This window comes from Anser anser (genome assembly GCF_964211835.1).
Source record: "Anser anser genome assembly, chromosome: 14".
NCBI classification, from domain to species: Eukaryota; Metazoa; Chordata; class Aves; order Anseriformes; family Anatidae; genus Anser; species Anser anser.
Window position 1 is genome coordinate 9,031,210 of NC_139735.1, and position 21,773 is coordinate 9,052,982.

Genomic DNA, 21,773 nt, shown 5'->3' on the forward strand with positions numbered 1-21,773 from the left:
ACATGTCACTGCAGCAAGATAAGCAGCAGGTGATGTCAGAGGCTTTTTATTTCCAAGGAGAAAAATTGGTTGTCTTTATGTGTTTAAAAAAAAAAAAAAAAAGTCTCGTAGCATCTATGGGAAAAAGCAGAGCATTTGGATGCGAAGCCAAATTCCCCGTGGTTTGCCATGCCCGCAGGACCAGGTGACAGCCTAGCCTGGGTGTGCGGGGACGTTTTGCAAGGAGGGAGCAGATCAAATCCTTCCTGCACCTTGGGGTGCAGGCAGAAAGGGGTGTCACCCCTCGTGGCAGTGCCTTGCAGTAGTTATTTTAGTTATTTCTGGCTTCCTGTGCTGTCCCTCAGCGGTCCTCCTAATTGAGGGCTTTTAACATTAACAGCGTTTAGCAGCTGTTGTCCTTCCGGCCTGGGGGAAGGCACCACATCTTTTATTTAAACTTCCTCCCTATGGAGCGGAATCGTGACCTGCACCCTGATGAAGACACCCCTCCGGTGACAAGCCTTCCTTGCTCTGCCAGGGCTCCTATTAGGCTCCCATCCCACCACCTGCCGAGCTGAGGGGTCCCTGCATCACGCCCAAGCAGGAGCCAGGGACCCCCAGCTGGATTTGTCATCCCAGGCCAGGCTCCACGTGGTTTGGGAGGAGCTGGAGGCTCCCAGGTCCCATGCAGGACAGCAGGGAGAGGGCACTGATGCCCCGGGGGGTGATGTGACACAACATCCAGAGCGATGCTTGCATCAATGCAAAAAGAAGCGCATGTGTGGGAATGAAGGGGACAACATGCCTGGGCACAAGGACAAGTCCTGGGCAGGAGCTCTGCTTCTGGTTATTTTGTGCTCACCACAAATTCTGCTTCACTGTTATTGTGGGACTGGAGGTGGTGGGAGAGAAACCACAGATATCTGCATATCTCCCAGAGGCTCTAGAGAGCAGGACAGCGTGTCCCTCATGTGATGGGTTGTAGAGCATCTGCCCGTGTCCATCTGGAGCTGCTGGGAGCAGAAGCTGCAGCTCCTCACATCTCATGCAAACAATACATCTTCCATGTCTCGTCTTGGTCTTTCCTGTGACTGCAGTGACACAGGCCAGCTCTTGCCTGCTGACACAAAGGGAAGGGACACAGCTGTGACATGGGGTGACACCGCCCCGTGGCGGTGGCTCACCACAGCTGACCTCGAGGTGCACACGCCGCATTGCATGCGCCGAGGCGCCTCTGCAAGCCTGGGGCAGCAGGACACACGGACGTGTGCTGTGCTGCCTTACAGCCCATCCCACACCGCTCGTCGGGGCTGGGTTGGGAGCAATCCTGTGTGTAGGCTGGAGAAAGAGTGAGGGATCGGGTGCAGCAGCTCGGGCAGACAGTGCACACACCAAGCAAACTGAGAAATGGGGTGGGCAACACTGAGCTTGGTGCCTACACTTCCCAGACAGGGTGGGATCTGCGCAGCAGAAAGCTGCCCGCGTCCTCACAAGAGGGCTAGGATTTAATTTTGTCAAGGACTTGAATGTTTTGAAGTCCAGAGAGAGGCAAGAAGCAGCATGCTCCAGCAGCGCCCCGGGGAAATTGCAACAGAGTCACCAGTCAAAAGCATTCAGAGATCACAAACCAGGCCCAGATGATCATGAATCACAGCTTAGAAGCCACAAATGGTTCTTAAGCCCCTTCAGAATAATGGCATTTACCAACAGGCTCCTTTGAGGTGGTTCACATCTTCCAGCCTTCTTCTGAAGCCAAGAGGCACTGGGCTGAAGGAGCAGAGCTGCTCTGCAGTGCCGGGCCTGGGCGCTAAAGGGGCGATACGGCACGCTGTCTTCTGAAGGACCCAGAGGCTTCCTCCAGGATTTTACCTCTCCAGACCAATTCTGACTTTCTAAGTCTCACAATATTGCTTCTAAATTATAACAATATAGCATTGTAAATGCAAAGCCGGGCATCATGATAATTGCTTGTGACTTACACTCCTGACCAGCGCTGAGCATTTGTGTAGAGGCTTCAATTATCATTTGTGCATCTTTGTTCTGTGTCCATAAACGTCCCAGGGCTCCGTAAGGCTGGAAGCTGAAGTTACAGGATCAAAGAAACTGTAGAGCCTGGGTCTGGTGAGAAAGGCTGCCCCTGCCCAACAGAGTGCCCGGTCTGGTGAAAGGACACAGATGTCAGGCAGGCACAAAATGAAGAAATGGCACCAGCATCAGCGGCTGCCTCTGGCGTGTCCATCACCAGCTGCTCCCAGCGAGCAGATCAGTGCTGGAGGAGAGCTGCCCCAAGCACCTGTGGGGCTGCCTTCAGCTTGGGTTTCTTCTTCTGTAGCATCTCTGAGTGTTTCCTATGGAAAATACAGCATAGCATGGGAACCTCGGCTGGCTTTTCACAGGAAAGCCAAGTTTCTTGCTAAGGGAGGTGTGAAGTTATGAGCCAGGGGCCTCCAGAAGCTCAGAAAAGAGGAAGAAATGAAGAAAAGAGGATCCTGGCAGGGTTGAATGAGGATAAGAAGGAAAAGCGTACTGCAGGCAGCAGCCATGGGCTTTGGCAGACACTTCCTTGTGTAGAGGGGGGGAAAAGAAAAAAAAAAGTTAAAAGCTGCTTGGGAAAGGAGGTTCAGCAGTGGCTTATTTAATCTCCATTACCAGAGCAAAAGGACCGCTCCTCACATCCCTGATGGGCTGAAGACAGTGCTTTCACTGCAACGCACCGTGCTCTCACAACCAGGCTAACAACGTACCAGGCATCAAAATAATATCACATTTATTAGGGAAGCAATTCAAGTGCAAAGCTCACCGAGGGACACGGGGAGCTGACTACTTGGAGAAATCAAAGGGAAACCCTTGATTGAAAGGAAATGTTTAGCCACTATGTTCAAAGGCTGCCTAAATCAAAGACAAAATCCTTCTTTAATCAAGGCCATTGACCAAAGCTGAAAGCACACCGAGCCACAGCGCTCTTTTCATGGCAGGGCTGCCGGCACTGATGCTCTCAGACCCTGGTGTCTTTTCCCCAAAGCCTCATAGCCACTTCCTCCTGCTGCTGGCCAGGACAGCGGCTCGTGGTATTCAAACCAAAGCACGCTTCTGGAGGGACAATAAGCAGAAGCCATCAGCTAAGGCCCAGAGCACCTTAATTCAGCTGCCTTCAACTTTCAGCTTCTGTCTTTGAGCTTAAGTGGTCATTAAGAAGTGGAGCAAGTGTTAATCGGGCCTTGTCTAACCTCAGCCCAACCCAAGGGTCAACAGCAGGTAGCTGAATTTTGGCAGTGGTGTTCAACCAACATTTGTTAGCTCTGGGGAGCTTTCACTCGGGAGGTGTGTGGCACACTGACACACAGGAGGGTCCAGGAGCATTGCTTACCCACACCAGAGAGCAGATAGGAACAGTCAACAGGATGATAAATGCAACTTTATTGCAACTACAGCAACCAGAGTTAACAGTAGATGCTGGCAGGGGAAGAGCTCATCATGAATGTAATCCAAATTTATAAATGAACTTTTGAAAGAACATGCCATGAGCCTCACAGTGCTGCATGGCAGCGAGGTTTCAAGCAAAAGCCATCTCTGGAAACAGAAGCAGCATTTCCAACCTCGACCAAGATTTTCTCTCTCTTTTTTGACATGTTCAGGATCAGAGTCCAGCAATAGAAACACTGTCACCAGCTCTAACCCACATCCGCTACTTTTTCTTTTTCCTCCCAAAATCTCATTTCTATCAGCCTGTGGAAAAAAAAAAAAAAAAAAACATTCTCCTCATTTTAAATTTTCTCCATGGCTAATGGGAAGAAGAAATGTTGTCAGAAATGAAAGCTTCATTTCATAGTTTTCATTACTTTTCCCTTCCTTTCTGCATCTTTCTATTTTTATCTTTTTTTCATAGCCAGTTTTTCCCACATTGCTAAGAGGCGGAGAGGTTTCTGCTGGAAAAGCCTCATCTCCTCTAATTGTCTGAAACAGTGCAGTGAGATAGACCTAAGAGCTTCGGCCACTTCTAGCTACATATTTCACTGAAATCAGAAACATAACAGTGCTTTCCGGGGCCATGGGCCGGGGAGCAAGCCACATATCAATAGTGGTTAGCTCTGCCAGCGTAACCCATGGGATTAGCTACAAATGCCAAATGTTGCTGGGGCTGCAATGGAAGTTATTCGCAATTTTTGTTTGATTGTTTGTTTATCTACTGCATTCCAAAGCAATGGAAAGTAGTACAAAAACCTGACAGAAACTTTGACATATGTTTTCAAGAAATTAAGAAGGAATGTAAGAAATGTGAAAATATTCTGCATTTCAGGCCTCCACGGAGAGCAGCCTAAAAAAAGCTCCCGGTCTTGGGGACATTGGGTTAGTTAAGGACCACAGAGGGGACAGGATGTTGCTCGTCTGCTGGCTTTTGAGAGCTTTCGTGGAAAGCATTGGCTTGCTCAGCCAGGTCAGGAACCTCTCCAAGGATGGGGACTGCACTCTTTGGCCTCCCAGCAGTACTTGTCCACCCTCGTAGTGGATTTTTTTCATTGCACACAGTTGGGATGAGCCTTCCTGCAACTTGTCTCCGTCACCTCCCATCCTTTTTCAATGCAGCTCCGTCTTCTCCCAGTGCCCTGATCAATTCTTCACTTGCTTATAGGCAAGGTCCAGCCCCGGATGAGGCACACGTGGACCTTGGGAGCAGGGGCAGAGCTGGGCTGTGCTATGAAGGTCAGATTAGACCAGATCATCCTCCAGGAGTCCGTGACCCTGAGAGGAAGGAGTATGCCAAATCCTTGCGTATCCTTCAGCTGCGAGGAAGAAGGAGTGGGCAGGGAGGCTGCTTTATTTTGGAGAAAAATGGAGTCCCTTGCTGAGGAGATTGAAAACCGTGTTCATCCAATTATTGACCGCAGCACTTAATCGCTCTGCCCTGGATCGCCCTGGCAGCCACAGGGGCACTGGAGGTGGGAGGCAGAAAGGGTTTAATAAAGAAGCAATTTTATAAAGGAATTCTTTGATTTAGGCATTTGCTGTAGGAGTGGGAAAATGATGTTTTTTTCTCCAATAATGACAGTGAAAGCAAAAAGAGCAGAGCTCGGTGTTGTAGCTTCTGGGCAACCGACCCCACATGCTCCCATGTCCCGTGGAGACCCCATACAGGGCTGAGGAGAAGCAAGGGGGAGAGAAAACCTTGCTGGGAGCCCCAGCCCCTGCACTGCCCCTCGTGGGATTGCTGCAGGGCAGACAGTCCCTGCAGGGACAAGTTCTGCAAGGGCCAGTGCCCTGAGACCACTGCCGTGACCAGAGGTATTCCCACCAGCCACATGCCCTCACCCAGAAAGCCGCAGCAGATTTCTTGGCTTGGTGTCCCTGCAGCGGTGGGACAGGACAGGCAAATGGGCCAGGAGCTGGGCTGGGAGCTTGCCACCACGCCAGGGAGTCGTGCAGCTGCAGCCCAGCCAATTTCAGCCAGTAATCTGTGCAAACACGTCGCCTGTCCCCAGCACATTCATCCTCCTCAGGAAGCGTTTGATTGGCATTCAGGCACAGCCTCTTCTGAACAACCCAAGCTATGATTTATGCGATGCTTTTGTTTTCAGACACTGTTGTCAGCAATACCCATCCTCAGGCGAAGCCGCCGATGCCTGCAGATTTCCAAAGGTCGTTATCGTGGCCGCGCTGCCCTTGTTGAAGGGTAACAAACAGAAGCTTTGGTAAAAGTAGGAATGATCATTTGTTAATTCTCGCCTGTGGCTATGCTCAGCCTCCTCCCCTTAAACCAAAGGCCCCAGGGACAACATTTCATTCCAGGAAAAAGGAGAAAACAAATTGATATACTGTCCTGGGCTCCAAAGAGTCTCCTACAGCTGGAGAAAATAAGTGATATTTTCACACCAGCTAGTCAGACATTTCCTTTTCCTAAACTGTCAGAGTGCTCAGTATCTGCCATGCACCCAGAGCAACAAAATAGTTTTGACAGCATTAATGGCAAAGAATCCAAGACAGAATCACTATGGATTAAACAGTGGCCAAATTATGTGTTTGTTTGTGTTTATTTCTGTGGGAAATCTGTGTTTCAGCTGCAGCTCCTGGATACAAGAACAGCTGATCCCTGCACAGCGGCCAGCCCTCACCTTCCTGATGCAAAATGATTTGCTTTGCCTCCAGTGCCCAAGTGGATCCAGCTGCATCATTGCCCTTCCTCCAGGTGACCTCCAGGCCTCCCCACGGGCACCAAGGACACACACAGATTTCCTCCTCCCCTACGTGGGCTCGCCACTCCACGTGGCCTGTTCACCTGCCCTGTCTGCACAGACTGCTTTCAAAGCCATCTCAGATACCATAGGCAAGGTCCTGGGTAAACCTGCAAGCTCTGGGCCTGGCAAAGCAAGCAGATAGCACAGCTTTAGGAATTTGGACCCAAGAGAGCTTTGATAATCTTGGGAAGCATCTCTTGTAACACTCCTGGGCTTCCCATTTGCCTTTCTCCAACCTCCACTTCTCCCACCCCAAGCGCTGCCATTGCAGGGCAGCAGCAAGCCTCCTGCCTGCCTTGTTAACACAGCGAGGACTGAGGATCCTTCCGCAGGTCCCCAAAGGACGTTTTGCCTCCATGCCTCTGAAGGAAGGCCACCACGACCTCCCCTAAGCAACCAAAGCCCTGGGATGCCACCAGCACAGGGCCATGGTGCAGGGTCTGGGCTGTGCAGCCACTGCTTGGTGGCAGGGGTTGGGATGGGACTGCGGGGCCGCTCCTTGGCCACTGTCCCCAGCAGATGAGCCCCCAGGCAGCCCCAGCACCACCAGTACAAGTGTGCCGTATCGCCCGTTTAGCACCCAGCACCCAGGCCCGGCACTGCAGAGCAGCTCTGCTCCTCCTTCAGCCCAGTGCCGCTCGGCTTCAGAAGAAGGCTGGAAGATGTGAACCACCTCAAAGGAGCCTGTTGGCGAATGCCATTATTCTGAAGGGGCTTAAGAACCATTTGTGGCTTCTAAGCTGTGATTCATGATCATCTGGGCCTGGTTTGTGATCTCTGAATGCTTTTGACTGGTGACTCTGTTGCAATTTCTCCGGGGCGCTGGTGGTTTTTCTCAGTATATCAAACCTTAAAAAAAAAAAAAAAAGCACATTCCAGCCCTGGTGCAACAAGTGCTCCTCCAGCCTGTCACAGCCGGGCATTTCACTCCGCACCATGAACGGGGCTCTGCATTAGCTTCGGAGCCTGCAGGTCCTCGCCATCTCCCCACGACGGGCGCCGAGCTCGGCGAGTCGCACAGCAGGCGGGGGGAGCCGCCTGACTCATGTTTCTCTGCTCCTCCGGCTGCTGTGTTGGGAGGAACAGGCTGCTCTGACAAGGTGGCACATCACGAGAAAGCCCACACTGCTGAAGACATCTCCCTGCTCCCTCTCCCAGGAGCACCCAGCACAGTGGCGGTTCACAGCTCTTTTTCATTCCTCCCCACTCAAAAAAAAAAAAAAAGCCCCAAGCGTTTCTGTTTCCTGAGGGATGTAGAATATGTCAATCAGGAGAGAGGTGAAATCCCACAAAATGTGAAATCCCACATCTTGAAGGCATCTCACCGACACACAGGTGCCAGGAGAGGCGTTCGGGAAGGGAGGGCAACTGCTAACAGAGAACCCGCATTAAAGCCCTCACGTGCTGCTGTTTGGCTGCAGCAGTGCTAGCAGCCCATGCTGTTCTTTTGGCAGAGGCAACTGCCCCTAAATTGGTTGGTTTGGCTCAATTTGCTGGGGAATAATAAAGTTCAGTTGGTTGTGTTGTGTAATCTGGAGTTCCTTCAACCTGTTTCGGTGTTAAAGTGCTTGATCTCGTACAGCTCTTGGAGGTGGCACAGACGTGAAATTAAGTCACTGCAAACCAAACAGGAGCCTAAAAGAGGCGGATGAGGAGAGAAGCGTCCAGGAGGCAGGGGGAGGTCAGCAGATGGTCTCTGCTTCGGTGCCCCTGACTTGCAGAGGAAGGAAAGAAGAAAACCACAGCATTATACACACTTGAAAAGTCCCAGGAGCCAACAGTTCCCATCTGCGGAGCAGCTTTCATAAACACTGAGGATTTACCCACCAAACTCAAGTTTGGAGATGTGCCTGGATGTTTCCAAGGAATCTGAGGTAAGACGTTTCTGTTTCTGGACAATCAAAACTATCACATTTCCTGGCTAGAGTGAGGCTCTCTAAACTAGAAAATGTGCAAATATGTTTTACCATGAGTGGGCACATCCCAAACAAGGGTAATCAGAGAAACTCTTTTCAGCACTGCTCTATTTACATGTGTTACAGATTGAAAAGAAAAATCTTATCCCCAGTTGGCCTGGCATATAACCATAAACGCCTTGGCTAAGTCCTCTTCCAGCTTTGGGAAGCGAGACCAAAGCACCTCGTGGCACCATCTGCTTTATTCACCTGCCAGGTGTGTTGGAGGAGCGACGGGGTCAGTGCTGGACCAAGATGAACCTCCTTCTGTTGTTAAAAATGACCGATTCCTCCCTCCCTTGCTCCTCAGAGGGTGATGCTGCCATGGGGATCTTTGTCCTGGGCACACTAAAGGGCTCCTGCTTGCTCACAGAGACCACAAGCACCCAGCCCAGCTGCTCACAGCTGGCTCAGGAGGTCATACCTAAAGCCAGCTTTACGCTCTGAGTTAATGAAATGAGAGAGGCTGTTAAGAGCCTCGTATTGCTGGTTGCCCCAGGGAGAGCAGTGGGAAGCCCAGGTGAAAGCAGGGAAAGTCTCCAACCCCACATAAACAGCCTCCCAAGGGACATTTCTGGCAGGGGAAAGCATCCTCCAGAGCCACGTTTGGACGGGGTCTCCCCTGGACAGTGGAGCAGCTGCCAACGTGAGCTGAGATTTCTGTCTCACAAACAGCTCCTTGAATTGCTCTTGGCATTGACTTTTTCTGTTCAGCTAATTAAAAATCTGTCTTTGAGTCATAAGCCCCCATTAGTAATAATTTGCTTTGCACTTCTCCAGTGATTTATGGCTGAGATATCAAAGTGCTTTAGAAACATTAATTAATCCTTCTAATACCCAGGGGACTGATCCGCTCTCCACAGTGCACTATTGGCGGAGTAAATGTAGGAAATCCCCAGGGCTTACTCCAACGTGCAGGCAGGGAGATGGGCAGCGTCTGACCCAACGAGCTCATTTCGGCTGCCTGCCTGCCATCGGGGAGACGTGCAGGCGAAATAACAGCACTCAGCGTGCAGCCACAGTGAGCCCAAGGCACATCCAGGCTCTCTGCCCTCCGGCAGCGGTTCCTGCTGCTGCCTCCATCTGTCCAGGCGGGAAGGGGAACTGTGGCACCCCAGAGCCCCACGAGTGGCAGTGGCAGGGTCATTAATCAAATCTGCTCTACTCCTGCTGATGGGATCGAGCTCACCGATGCATTCCCCTTGTCAACCTGCCCGTTTCTCCATCCTGCCTCTTGCCCAAAATCACTTTTTCCCCGTTTTGCAGTGCGGACCCGAGGCTGTCTGCCACCAGCCCCACCAGCGATAAGGATGGGGACCTCCATGGCGAGTGCTGAGGCTTTCAGCCCTGTGCGCACCGGTGCGCCATTTGCCACCTGGCCTTGTCCCTGTGTGTCAAACGTCGCCGCAAGACTCCGGGGTGGAGCTGGCCACGGAGGGTGGTGCCAGAGATGGGGAAAGTTATAAAGGTCCAGGCATGGGCTGCTGGAGGTGGGATCTCAGGGAGCTGGAGACGTGTCCTGTTTCCCCTTTGCTGTCTCCAGTCAAGTATCACCTTGACCATGAAGGCAATCGGTGTTTTCCTGCTCCTCTTCCTGGCACTCTGCTTCTACCAAGGTGAGTACAACGTTTTGCTTCGGAGCCGTTTCCTCTCCTTGCTAAAACCCCCACATCTGCCACACGGGGAGGCAGGGCTGGGAACAGGCCAGCTGCTGCTGGGACCTTGCTCCAGCCCTGGGCAGGGAATGGGAGCGCTCCCCGGGGCTTGCTGCAATGGCCAACGGGCACCAAACCGGCGGTCTGCGAGCAAGACTGATGGAAAGGCTCTAAAAGGGTGCCTGGCTCCCAAAACGAACAGACCTGCTGGGCTGACACTTTTCCTTCAGGACCGGAATGTGTCTGGGAGCTGGTGGTTTCTAGGAAAGTGCCGTTCTTTTAGAGGGAATAGGTGCTGTTCTGGTTTTAAAAAAAGCAAAGCCAAGACGACAGGAAACAGATCTATGGAAGGGAAAATGCAGATCTCGTTCCCAAAGTCAACATTTAAGCCAACTGTGTTTTCAAAATCCCATATGGTGCAGAGGGATGAGAACACGAGCTGTTGCTGCTCTTCAGGTCCCGCTCACCAGGGATTTCTGCATTAGAGGGTTCATTCCCAATGCTTCTGAAGCAAGTCCCCCGTCATCCTATTTACTGTGCTGCAGTTGCCATTGCAGAGCGGTCTGAGCATAAAATATGGCTTCCTTTTAGATGAGCTAAGCACATAGTGAGACTCAGCTCCTGGGACTAGGTGCTAGTCCAAAGTAAAACCCCTGAAACACCAAACAGCGCAGACATCAGGTCCTCAGCAGCAAACGGTCTCACTGCAGCCCCAGTGCTATTGGGCCGCACTGGCTGGTAATGTAGATGTCACCTAAATCCTCTAAGTAAGTGACTGCTGGATCTACAGGCAATCTTCTCCATATTGCTTTTTGCCAGAAAAGATCAGACTGAAAACACCCCCCCCAACATGTTCCACCCATGTCATCCCAGCCCAGGGCCAGTATTTCCATGGAGAAGCCCACCACAGTCACAGCTCGCTCCCACCAGCTTTGGTGCGAGACCTCAGGGTCTACTTACTTCTCCTTCTGGTAGAGTACTTCAGCAACTTTTGTTCTGCTGCCTTGTGGTACCACTGGCACCAGAAAAATCCCCCTGGATTTACTCCAGGAGCACGCCAGCACCAGCAGGGGTTTCTCAGCTACCCACGAACAAGTTATAAGAGATAACAACAGCCACCTTTGCTCCCTGGCAGCTGGAACAAACACCACGGAAAGTTGTTAGACATGCATCTGGCCTTGACAGGGAGTTGCACCATCGTGCTCTTTCTGCCAGGGGAAAGAGGCAGATGCAGCAGGGACCCAGCAGCAAAACAGGAGATGATGGGAGGTACTTATTTGGTGGGCCTTTGAAAGCACAAAGTGAAGATGAACGCTCCTCAGGCTGAAACATCTTTTGTGAAAGACGCCAGCCTGCCTGAAGAAGGGTGCTGAGGTGTCTTCTCTCTCTCTCCACATTTTCTCTAGGAGATGCTGAGCCAGACGGCGCTGCTGACCAAGGAACAGAGGTGAAGGCTCCCATTTCTGTGTAGCACGAGGGTATACCCAGCTGAGGGGAGAGAGCACTGCCCCGTGTACCGGGGAGCCACACTTGCTAAATGCAATGAAGTAATGTGAGCTGCTGGGTTGGCAGCACGTGCTGGTGCCTGGGAAACTCCTTCTACCTGCTGTGCCACAGCAAAATCCCAGTGATGGTGTTGGTTTCCCACTGCACTTCCCCCACACTCCGTGGAGGAAAACTTAATGAAGAGCTGAACGTTGCTGTTACCTTCCAAGAAGATCACAGCTCCCGTTTCTCTACAGCTTGTAATGTGACGGCAGGCATCCCTGTGGCCAAGGGTAATAAAAACTGGGGGGAACCTGGTCAAACACTGCCCATGGAGCTTTACTTGCTCAGTATTGTCATTCCCTTGGGAGTGCCAGGTGAAGTTCAGCTGGCCAAGGAATGGTGACATGGTCCCAGCGTTTCTGAGAGTTCACAGCAGAGTGCTGAGCAAGCTGGAATGGGTAACCAAGATACACAAATCATGCACAACCCTGTGAATGCAAAGCTCTTTTGGTAAGCTGAAAGCATGTTTAATAATTTCAGCATTATCTTTTTCCGTCTCCAGGCAGATTGTGGCAACTACGACTTAAGGAAAGGTTGTACAAAAATGTTTGACCCCATCTGTGGCACGGATGATGTCCTATACAGCAATGAGTGCTTGCTGTGCAGTCAGAACCTGTGAGTATCGGGACGGACCCCCTGCAAAGTCCAAGAACCCCACAGATGAGGGTACCACATGTGCCTGGGATTTCCTAGAAAGCAAGCTGCTAGCACGCAGCTGGCTGGGGCGTGGGCAGTCAGCCCAGCACATCTGGCACACATCTGGCCTCCTGCGGAGATGCTGCTCCCGCTGCTCTGATCATGCGGGCTCTGGCTGCGTTAGAGGGCCGTGGGGTGATCCTCACAGCACACGCGCTGCAGCCCCATCTGCCCACACACGGGGACCAAACGGCCAAAATCTCCCCACACCTGCAGCAGCGATGGCTTCGGCGGCGCTGGCGGGTGTCCAGGAGCTCAGACAAATGGCAAAACCCCCGAAGTCTGCCCAGATCTAGCGTGCAGGCAGGAAAATACTTTTTCGGCTGAGCTCAGACATGTGGTGGCTGAGGAAAAACTCTGTTTTTTCACACCAGCAGTTTACAGCTGAGCTCTGCTTTCTGTCTTCTCCGCATATGAAAGGTTACAATTTGCTCTGGTTATTTTTAAGAAGCCTTTATTTAATCTGTGCTGGTGCTAGATTGCACTGACAGCAGAAGACCAGGTCCAATAGCAAGTGAAGCGTCTGGCAGGACTTACTTTGTTTCATCTGGCTCGGGCCCCATGTAATTCGGAGTGTATTTATACATTGTAAGTGCTCCATGTCAGACGAGTGAAGGAACTACCTCCAACTCGATGCTACTAGGTGTTGGAAAATCCCTGTTGCGAAGACTGAGTCTTGTCTGTGACCCGGTGCCCCAGTCTCTGGGGCTAAGGGAGCTTCACCCTTGACTTTCCCTGCTGGAGGCAGGGTTTTGGGGCCAAGATCACACACTCATTTGCCACCCGCAGACATGCCTTTAACAGGAGCTCAAATTCCAGCTTTTCTGTCCCTGGATGAGTGGAGCTGTGGAGCCAAATTCTGCTTTTAGGAGCATTTCCTCCCAGCTAGCTCTACAGTAACAAGGAGCAGAGTCCAGACCACCGAAGAAAAGAGCCTGGATGAGACTTGTTGGTCTGGCTAGCCCCTCTTTCCTTCACTAACCCGAGCTCCAGCCCCATACCCTGCTCCTTCCCTGCTCTTTTACACTGAAGAGCCAAAGAAGCAGCAATCGGGCAGAGAGGTGCTGAGCAGGATCCCCTGAACGAAGGCGCCACAGTTAATGACCTGGCGCGGCGGTAATGACCGTGCTGGAAGCCAGCAGCCCAGCACCAGCTGCCGGCTGCGCTGTGCAGCAGATGGGGGTGGGAGGTTCGTCAGACACAACATCGTTAGGGCTTTGGCCGGGAACCAGGAGCGGGGGAACGAGAGCAAGGAAGGCTTCGAAGCCCGGCACACAGGGAGCAAAGCGGCGTTGGGGACACTGCATCCTCCCGGTGCTGAGCCTGGCTTCGAAGGGGATGGAGACCTCGGGGATCAAGGGAGAGAAAGTGTGGGGTGAGAAAATGAGAACAGCTGAACTAGCGGTGTATCCACAGAGGGAAGGGACGGGGGAGCAGCTGGTGCTGGTGCTCCTGCTTTAAAAATTAACAGTCCCCTCTCCTTCAAACTCCTCTTTGTGCAAGCTCCCAGCAGCTGCCGCTGGAAATGAGCTGCCCCTCTGGCTCTAGGCACCAGGCTCTGCAGCTGCCCTGTGAAGATCCCAAGCAAAGAAGCTGTGGGGTTAGGACCAACAGCCGTTCGGTGCATGCAACCGGCCTGACAGCAGCTGGAGGGCTGCAAGGAGCCCGGGGATATCTCCAGCGAGAGCAGCTGGCAGGCCTCTGTGCACCAGTGCCTCACCCGTCGCCTGTGGTCAGTCCACTGGCTGCAGCGTTTCTTTCCAAATTGCAAAAAGCTTGAAAATCACTTTAACAGCATTTCGCTATGCACCTGAGAAACGGGTGGATCTCTCCCAATAGGACAACATAATGATTCTGCACGAAAACAGAAAAAAACCAGAGTAATAAGGTCCGCTACTGGGCAAAAATAATAACAGCAATTTTTTGCAGATTCCTTTTTAATATTTTCCTCACCTTTGATGCAGAAGCAGTCAGCAAGGGAAGCTGGGAGCAGGCCTAAGCCCAAGCAAGACACAATGACAGGCATTTGTCTGCAACCCCCCCCCCCCACAAAGTCGTAACCTTTATCATCCGCAGCCAGGCAGGCATCAGAGGTGCCTAACATCTGTCCTTACAGCAAAAAGGTGAATTATTCTGCCAGGAGGGGGTAGGAAGTGCCAGCTCTTGAGCTTATTGGAATTAATTAACCTATGTCCATGGTAACCCTGAACTCCCTGTCAAAAACATGTGAGCTTTCCTACAACAGTGTGCAATGCTTAAATGATGACTTAGGCAGTATTTTCCTTCCTTTCTTCATCCCCTGAGCCAGACTCTGCTGTGTATCAGGCACCTGAAGGCATTTTTAACCTTTCTTCCAGGCAAAGACACACTAATGTGCGCATAAAGTACAGGGGAAAGTGCCAAAACCCGTCCCCACGCTCCAACCCCGCTCAAAACTAAAAGCGCAACCATGCTGGAGAAGATGTCACAAAGACGTCCCTCACCTCTACAAACTCCTAATAAACTGGAAGAACTGCAATGGCTTGCCCTGGGATTTCTCACACACACAGCACATCCCTTCCCCTGACATTTAAAAAACCTTCCTGTAAAATGGTTTTGTTGTCGTTGGTTTGGGTTTTGTTGTTTTTTTGTTGTTGTTCTTTTTTTTTTTTTGGGGGGGGGGTGTTCTTTTTTTTTTTTTTTTCTGTAACATCCTCAAAAAGCAAAAATTACTGCTGGAGCCCCAGGGAAAAGGCCAGGACATTCCCAAGGAGCGTTGGGCCGTGGCGCAGCAAGGCTCCCTATCGCATCCAAACTTCCGTTTTCCCTTCCTAAACTTCCAGCGGAGGAGATTTTAGCATTCTCATTAATTTCACTGACGTTTGCTGAAAACAAAGCAGTAAATCCTGTGCTCCAAGACCTTTGCCAGGAGCGAGGGTCCCAGAGGTCACCTCCACGCCGACCTCCCCCCTGCCTCCTCCGCACAGGACCACCGGCTGGAGCCTTGCCCTGCAGGTCACAACCACCCAACGCCCCGGAAAACCCCCCAAAAAAGCTGCATTTTTTCTATAACACAAAAAAAAAATAGGGGGGTGGGCGGGGGTGGGCTTTTTTTTTCCCTCCGGCGGCCTCGCCGAGCCTCGCACCCGCGGGAGGAGGTTCGGGCACTGGAGGCCGCTGTTGCTCCGCCAAGCAGCCGAGGCCGGGGCCGCGGGTGGAGGCCGGGGCAGCCCCGGGGGTGGCGGGGCGCGAGGCGAGCCCCCGGTGCGCGGAGGGAGGCCCGGTGCGGAGGCTGCCGGGGTGGAGGCCCGGCCTCCCTGCCTCCCCAGCCTTCACCCGGCACCGAGCTTCCCCCCCCCAAAAAAAAAACAAACACAACCGCACCCCGACGAGGTGCCAGAAGCGAGGCGTGGGCTGGGGGTTGAAGCATCTCGGCGTCAGTCCCTCGAACTGGTTTCTGAGGAAATCGGACCGTTTGTTCGTGGCGGACCCTGGAGTCCGCTTCGGTTAGGAACATCTGCTCGAGTTCTCTTTGTGTTCCTTGAAGAAGCGGCTGATGCACAAAAAAAATTGTATGGTCGAGCCGAGTGGAAGCTCCACTGCTCGCTCGAAATAAGAAATGAAACCGGCTGCAGCTGGGGAGGGGCAGCGGGGGGGGGCAATGCGGGCTCCTCTTCCCAGAGCTGCTGTGGTCAAGGGAGAGATGAAAAATGACTCGCTGTGCCCCCACGTAAAATTAATGCACCGAAGGTGGCAGCCCCAAATGGGCTTAGGAGTGCAAACTGCCTCGACGTCTTGGCACAAAGGGTGTCCTGGAAGTGTGCCTCCTGCCGCTGGGATATTTCCAGTTCTGCTGCACTGTGAGAAACGGAGCAGGGTTTTTACCTGGAGGGGTCCCTGCAGCTGGGGCTGGCCAGAGGGGAGCTGAGCCTGCCCGTGGTCACTCGCCGTGCTTGGGCTTCGTAGTGCGGCTAAACCCAACCCAGCTCCAGTCGTGTCCGGGCTGGTTCCTTCCACCCAGACTCCACTGGAGAGGTTACACAAAGGCCAGCTTACACCAAGCAAAATATATTTCCTGCCCATGGCTTTTCTGGGAAACATCACCCGGTATTAGCCAAGAGCAGCTCTTGATGAAGTGAGGTGCCGCCTGAGCTTGCAAACCAGGGGTCGTGGTGGCTAGATGGCCAAGCAGGGCTGCATCTCCCCAGGCACTGTTCTGAAATACGATTTCTGTTAAATGTCAGCCACTTCTGCGCAGCAGAATCCACGTCAGGCTTGAGATAACGGGAAGCAACAGCGGGTCAAGGGCCACCCAGCAGCTACCACACAGCAGGGCACATCAGGCAGGAGGGTCTGGTTCCTGCCTGCTTTCCAGTCTGGGTTGAAACAAACCTTTGCCAGGGTTTGCTGTTGATGCAGGAGCTCTTCAAAGTGGGGTCGCATTCTGCTTAGTGTTTTCAAAGCAGTCCAGCAGTCCTGGGAGCTGCCAAGCCTTCGGAAGGTGTCACAGAGTGACAAAAACCAGACAGCCAGGGACAGATGGCCCAGGGCCAAAAAAAAAAAAAAAAAAAAAAAAAAGGTCTCTTTAAAACTGAGGCTTTTCTGCCAGCAAAAATTCTGGTGAAATTCAGCTGGAGGAAGCCCTCTCCATGTCACCTTCAACGATACCCCTGTCCAAGAGGGAATATTTATTCCCATTACTGATGGCATTTAACTTTATAACGTCGTAATAAACTTTGAGGTCAGGATTAGAAATGGACCAAGGAATTTTAATGACGTGCAAGGCTTCAGCTGAGAAGAAACTCTGGTATTTTGGTAGTTTCAAAATATTCCTGTTGCGAAGAGGCAACTGGCACCGCCTTTGTCCACTGCAGCCTTCCCAGCCTTTCTCCAATATGAAAGCTTCTATATTAATCAGCTTTTCATCATCAGGTTTGTTTTTCTAGGCTGAAAATAAGCAGAGCCTTCCTTGGCCCTGCTGCAGCTGCCAGGACCACTTTCTACAGGGCATGTTCAGGTCCAGGTGACTTTTCCTTTTGGAGAGCTGAACTGAACCCAGTTTAGAGAGCTGGTGAGAGGAGCCTCCTCTTTGTTGAGACACTTTGGGACCCCCCCCCCCCTGCTGCAGGTGAAGTGCTTGGCGTGTGCTGGCAGTGCTGCGTGCCACCTCCTAGGTCTAGCCTTTTGCAGAGCAGTGTCCTCAGCACCCACCATGGAGCAGAGGTACAGAGTCTGCTCTGCTTTACGGGCCAGTTCTCACTATAGACCAACGTAACTGCTTCAGCTGCTGCTCTTGTGACCACCTCAAAGAGAGATCTGGCAAGTACGAGCAGTTTTATGGCATGGGGAGAGAGCTCCCAGCACTGCTGCTGGAGGTTGTACTACCAAGCCTAAGGCTTGAGAAAGAAAAACCAAATCGGTCTCACCCCCATGGGAAACACTAGTCTTAACTCACCGCAAGGCGAAAGTCTCGCTGGAAGATGACGGAATGGATGGAAGGATGCTTTTATACTGCAAATTTCCTTTCGTCTAAACCACAGCTCAGGCTACCTAGTGGAAAAGCTGTTCCTTAATGACTGTCTGGGAATGGGCTGGACGTGGTCCTGTGCAGCTACAGACAGGCTGTCCGTGGGGCCTTGGGGGCTGTGGCAGGACCATCACTAAGCAGAGTGGGCACTTCTCACCTGCAGGCTGAGAGCACGGTAATAGTCACAGACACAGAGTAAAGAGCAACAACAAGAGCTGCAGGTTTGGAGCAACAGCTTGGCTCTTGCTTTCCAGTGTCTGTGAGCTGTTAGAGACAAGTCCAATGACAGTAATGGTTTGTAATAAGACAGCAAGCTTCCAGGAATCTGGAGTATCCCAAATGCTCTGCAGCTGGGCAGATGGCAAAAAAGCTCAGCCAAGGCTTCTACACTCGTTTTCTGGCCTTCATCCTGCATCAGGCACGCTCTGCTTATAGCAAAGGGCAAGAGGGGCTGGAAGCACCAGCTCCGTGCGGGTCCTGGGCACAAAGCTGGGTGCCTCGTACCGTGGAGGCCGTCAGGGACCTCCCACCAGCTCTGTGGGCAGGGGATGCTGAGGAGCTCTGCTTCCTCCCAGCTGAGAAGCGCAACCCTTGGGGGGCTCCCAGATCCTGTCGTTCACCTGCCCCAGAACAAGAACCTGTCATTGTAGCAGGGCTGGATGGCAGGCTTTTTCCAAAAAACTTAAGTGCATTACTCGATACAAATGAATACCACAAACAGAAAATCACATGTGGTTTCTGGGGAAAGTCAGGTCCTTCCCGGCACACCCTGGCATGAAATCATGCAGTGATCCACCCCCACACCTGCTTTGCAGGGGGGCTGGAAAGTTCTCCCTTGCTGGCAGATGGTGCTAATGCAGCCCAAAGCCACAAAGACATTAGGTCAGTGCGAATGTCCAGCTTGGAAGTCGTAAACATCACTCTCAGGGACCAAGATCTGATGCATTAATCAGAGATCCCATACCAGCCCTATTTCCTGAAGTTGGCATCCGTACCGGGGAAGGGAAACAACAGCTTTCGCTGGGGAAGGGAGATGCTCCCTATGGAGCACCATTCCCCACCGGTGTCCTCACAGGTGCAGGTGGTGTTGAAACCCAGGAGTACGATGCCAAGGGCCAGGTGCTGGCTGGAAAACAGGGGACAAGCAAGTGCACGCAGCAGCCAGGTAGTACAAACGCCTGATGCAAACCATGCTAGAACCAGCGGATCCAGCCCCGACAAGGCACCAGACGTAGCTGCAGCTCCATCACTGCGGTCACTATTGAGCTGAAAGCATTTCTGGCCGCCCCAGCGCTCAGGCAGGCTGGGGATGCTGCAGTCACGAAGCACGTCATCTTCACCAGGGTCCAGCAGCTCTACTGGCTGCAGATCTGAGCAGATGAAGGGTGGGACAGGGCGGGTCTGTCCCTGGCACGCCGAGCAGGATGCTTTGGGGGACAGCACAAGCTTTCACCCTGCCTGGATTGCTACAGGGAACGTGCAGACCAGACTGTGCTGACTTAAAGCAAGCCAAGCAAAAGCAGGCTGGGACACAGCCCCACGTTTCTGCCCTCTAACCCTTTCCCGGCCACTGTGCCCTGAGCTCCACAACCCAATTCAACAGCTGCTGCTAATTTTGGTGCCCAAAAGCAGACCCCGATGTTCCTGAGCTGGCTGGCTCGGAGCTGCTCACGCAGCCGCAGGGGTGCTCCCTGACAACACAAGGAAGATGAAGGTAGCAAGTAAACCGCAACAGAGTTCAAGGCCAGTCTTCCTCTGGAAAATCTGTTTGAAAGATTAAGGATCAAATGGCTTGGTCACACGGAGCACCCCATTGTTTCTGCTCCTTCTTAACGCAGAGCCACAAATAGCCCCAAATCTTGGCAAAGTCCAGCAGCTGTCTAGTTACAACTTAACTTCCCCAAAAGCTATTAGGAAAAATTATTCACCTCTGTATACGCAGGAGCAGACAAGCATCTTCTGGCTCCAGTTCTGGTAAGTATCCCCTGCACCAATCCAACTCCTTTTAAAGATAATTCCTGCCTCAGAGGCAGCTAATTCACTGCTATGGCAAGTCCGTGCCTTCCCGCTCTCTTAGAGGCAAAGTGCAGGCTTTGGCCTAAATAGGGCATCGAGCCCAGGAAACGTATATTTAGAGCTGCATAGCTGAACTGCCACTCTCCGAAATAAAGCTAAGAGAGCGAGGCCTCCTGCAGCAACCAGTCCTGACAGCAGAAGTTTCCTATGCAAACAGCTCCTGTCAATGGGGATGCGAGATGGTACACGCAGCTTCCAGGAGCAGCACGGTTCACAGCTTTCAGGTTCCTGAGGTTAATCTCAGTCCTCAGCTCTTACTTGCTCATGGAAAACACTATCCAGATGGCCCACAGAAAGGCAAACAGAGGAAACGAGCTCTAGAGGATTGCAGCTGGAGGTTTTACGTGGTGGAAACAGCACAGTTGCCATCCTGAGAGCTTAGAGGGCTTCCTCATCTGAAATCCTGACACACACATATATAAGCAGCATGTAATATACGCATAATGGTCAGCAAGGCCCTAATTAAATGGAAGCTGAAAAATGGCACCGTTTCAGCACTGTACTTAGGTAGTCCAGGCTAAGTACAGCCTGCCGTGAGACACCAGCGGGGTCACTGTAAGAGCCTCCACATTTCATCTCTGCTGCTGTAATATGCTATAAGCATTTGAGTTTAGGGAATCCTTTCCAGAAGCTCCTTGACTCCCTGACCCTGAGAAATGAGCCAGAAACCAGTCTGGGATAGAAAGAGTACCCAAGCAAACTGTTTTGTTTCAGCCAATACAAATCTAGAGACGGAAAGGGACCTCGGAGGACGACTAAAAATATCCCTGCAAACTTGTACCCTGGCAGCATGCCTAATTGGGCAGTGCCCACGTCGAGAGGAGATATTCGTGTGAAAACCTGACGCTGGGTAGCTCGCTGGCCAGGCTGCAGGTGGGAGCTCACCCGAACACCTGTCCCTGGGAAGACAGGAGGGGAAACGCAAGGGGAAGCAGCAGGAGGCACGTGTATGTAATTTTCTCTGCCTCTGATTGAGCATGCTGAAGAATAACTTGCCCATGTTGAGACAGGGTGTGAAAACCGCTTTGTCAATATATAGAAATTGTGAGGCTGTTCTGCCGGTCAGGGCAAGAGGTTTTATTTTGAGACCATCAAGGGAGACATAACTCTTTAGAAAAATCAATGAAATTTAAATGAGGACATAGAAATGGTTGTTTTAGCCCCAAAGGTCCATCTAGCCCAGTACTGCACTGCCAGCACAATATGTCCTTCATCAGGAGAACATAGTTGTGCAGTTCCCAGGAGCACCATGAACATGAGAAACATGGGGACAGCCGCATGAGGGACTGCCATCCACCCACCTCCTCCCAGCTCCCCCATCTGACCTCAAAATTAGGCAGTTTGGGTACTTCTGCCAGCAGACATGAGAGCCTGGCAGCCTCGATTCGAGGTCTTGGGCAACGCCTTGGCGGATAGGTCCCAGTGGACCTCGGTCCTGTCAGCGGAGCCAGACGGGAATTGGCTTGGCAGGGAGCTGCTGCCCGGCAGGGCGGTCACGCCGCAGGCTGCACAGCTGGGCGCAGGAGAGCTTAACTGTCCCCAGGGAGCCATTTGCATCACATCAGCTGGTCTGGAGGCCTCGGGCACGCTCTGCCACCCCTCCTGAACCATCAGCAAAATCCGTCTGTGCCTAGCCAAAAGGAAGCCAGTGAAGTCTCTGGTGTGCTCCTGCCCATTTACGAGGACCCTAATTAAATATCAAGAGACACTGTTTTTCTGTTCAGTTCTTACCAAGCCAACCCTCAGCCACCATGGTCTGTGGTCTCAGCTCGAGATTTCACCCCCCCATTGCTGGCTCTGACCACGTCTGACTCTGTAACTCCGGCATTGTGTCCTTCAAAAACACTACAAGCAGCTGTGTCATCTCCCTAATATCATGGTAATAACCATAAACTAATGCACTATTAGAAAATAAAGCTTGGAGGAGCCTGAGGAGGTCATAGCATGACCACTGGTTTCAGATAATTTTCCATTTTCTTTCAAAGGCAAAAACCATTTCCCCATGTCTGTCTTTCTGGTTTGGCTTATGTTCATGACATCTCCTCTTGGCCATGAGAGACGGAGAGGAAAAAGCATTTTCTTCCTCTTCCCTGTAGCTTTTTACACATTTGAAGAGCTTTGCACTCCT

General features: G+C 52.0%; 1 protein-coding gene across 1 annotated transcript; it reads left to right on the top strand.

Moving 5' to 3' along the window:
• Nucleotides 1-9,222: 9,222 nt before the first annotated feature.
• LOC310881306 (pancreatic secretory trypsin inhibitor-like) lies at nucleotides 9,223-14,556 on the top strand. The gene is made up of 4 exons (XM_083798489.1): nucleotides 9,223-9,780; nucleotides 11,226-11,266; nucleotides 11,870-11,982; nucleotides 14,421-14,556. Exons 1-4 carry the CDS (start codon nucleotides 9,615-9,617, stop codon nucleotides 14,500-14,502), a joined length of 402 nt encoding a protein of 133 aa, XP_083654615.1. The 5' UTR covers nucleotides 9,223-9,614; the 3' UTR covers nucleotides 14,503-14,556.
• The last annotated feature ends 7,217 nt before the right edge of the window (nucleotides 14,557-21,773 follow it).

Bases quoted from the DNA above. Each gene is read 5' to 3' on its own strand.
- LOC310881306 (XM_083798489.1), top strand. From the start codon at position 9,615: ATGGGGAAAGTTATAAAGGTCCAGGCATGGGCTGCTGGAGGTGGGATC. The intron at 11,267-11,869 runs GTGAAGGCTCCC...TTCCGTCTCCAG, and splicing joins CTGCTGACCAAGGAACAGAG to GCAGATTGTGGCAACTACGA. The intron at 11,983-14,420 runs GTGAGTATCGGG...CCTTTCTTCCAG, and splicing joins TTGCTGTGCAGTCAGAACCT to GCAAAGACACACTAATGTGC.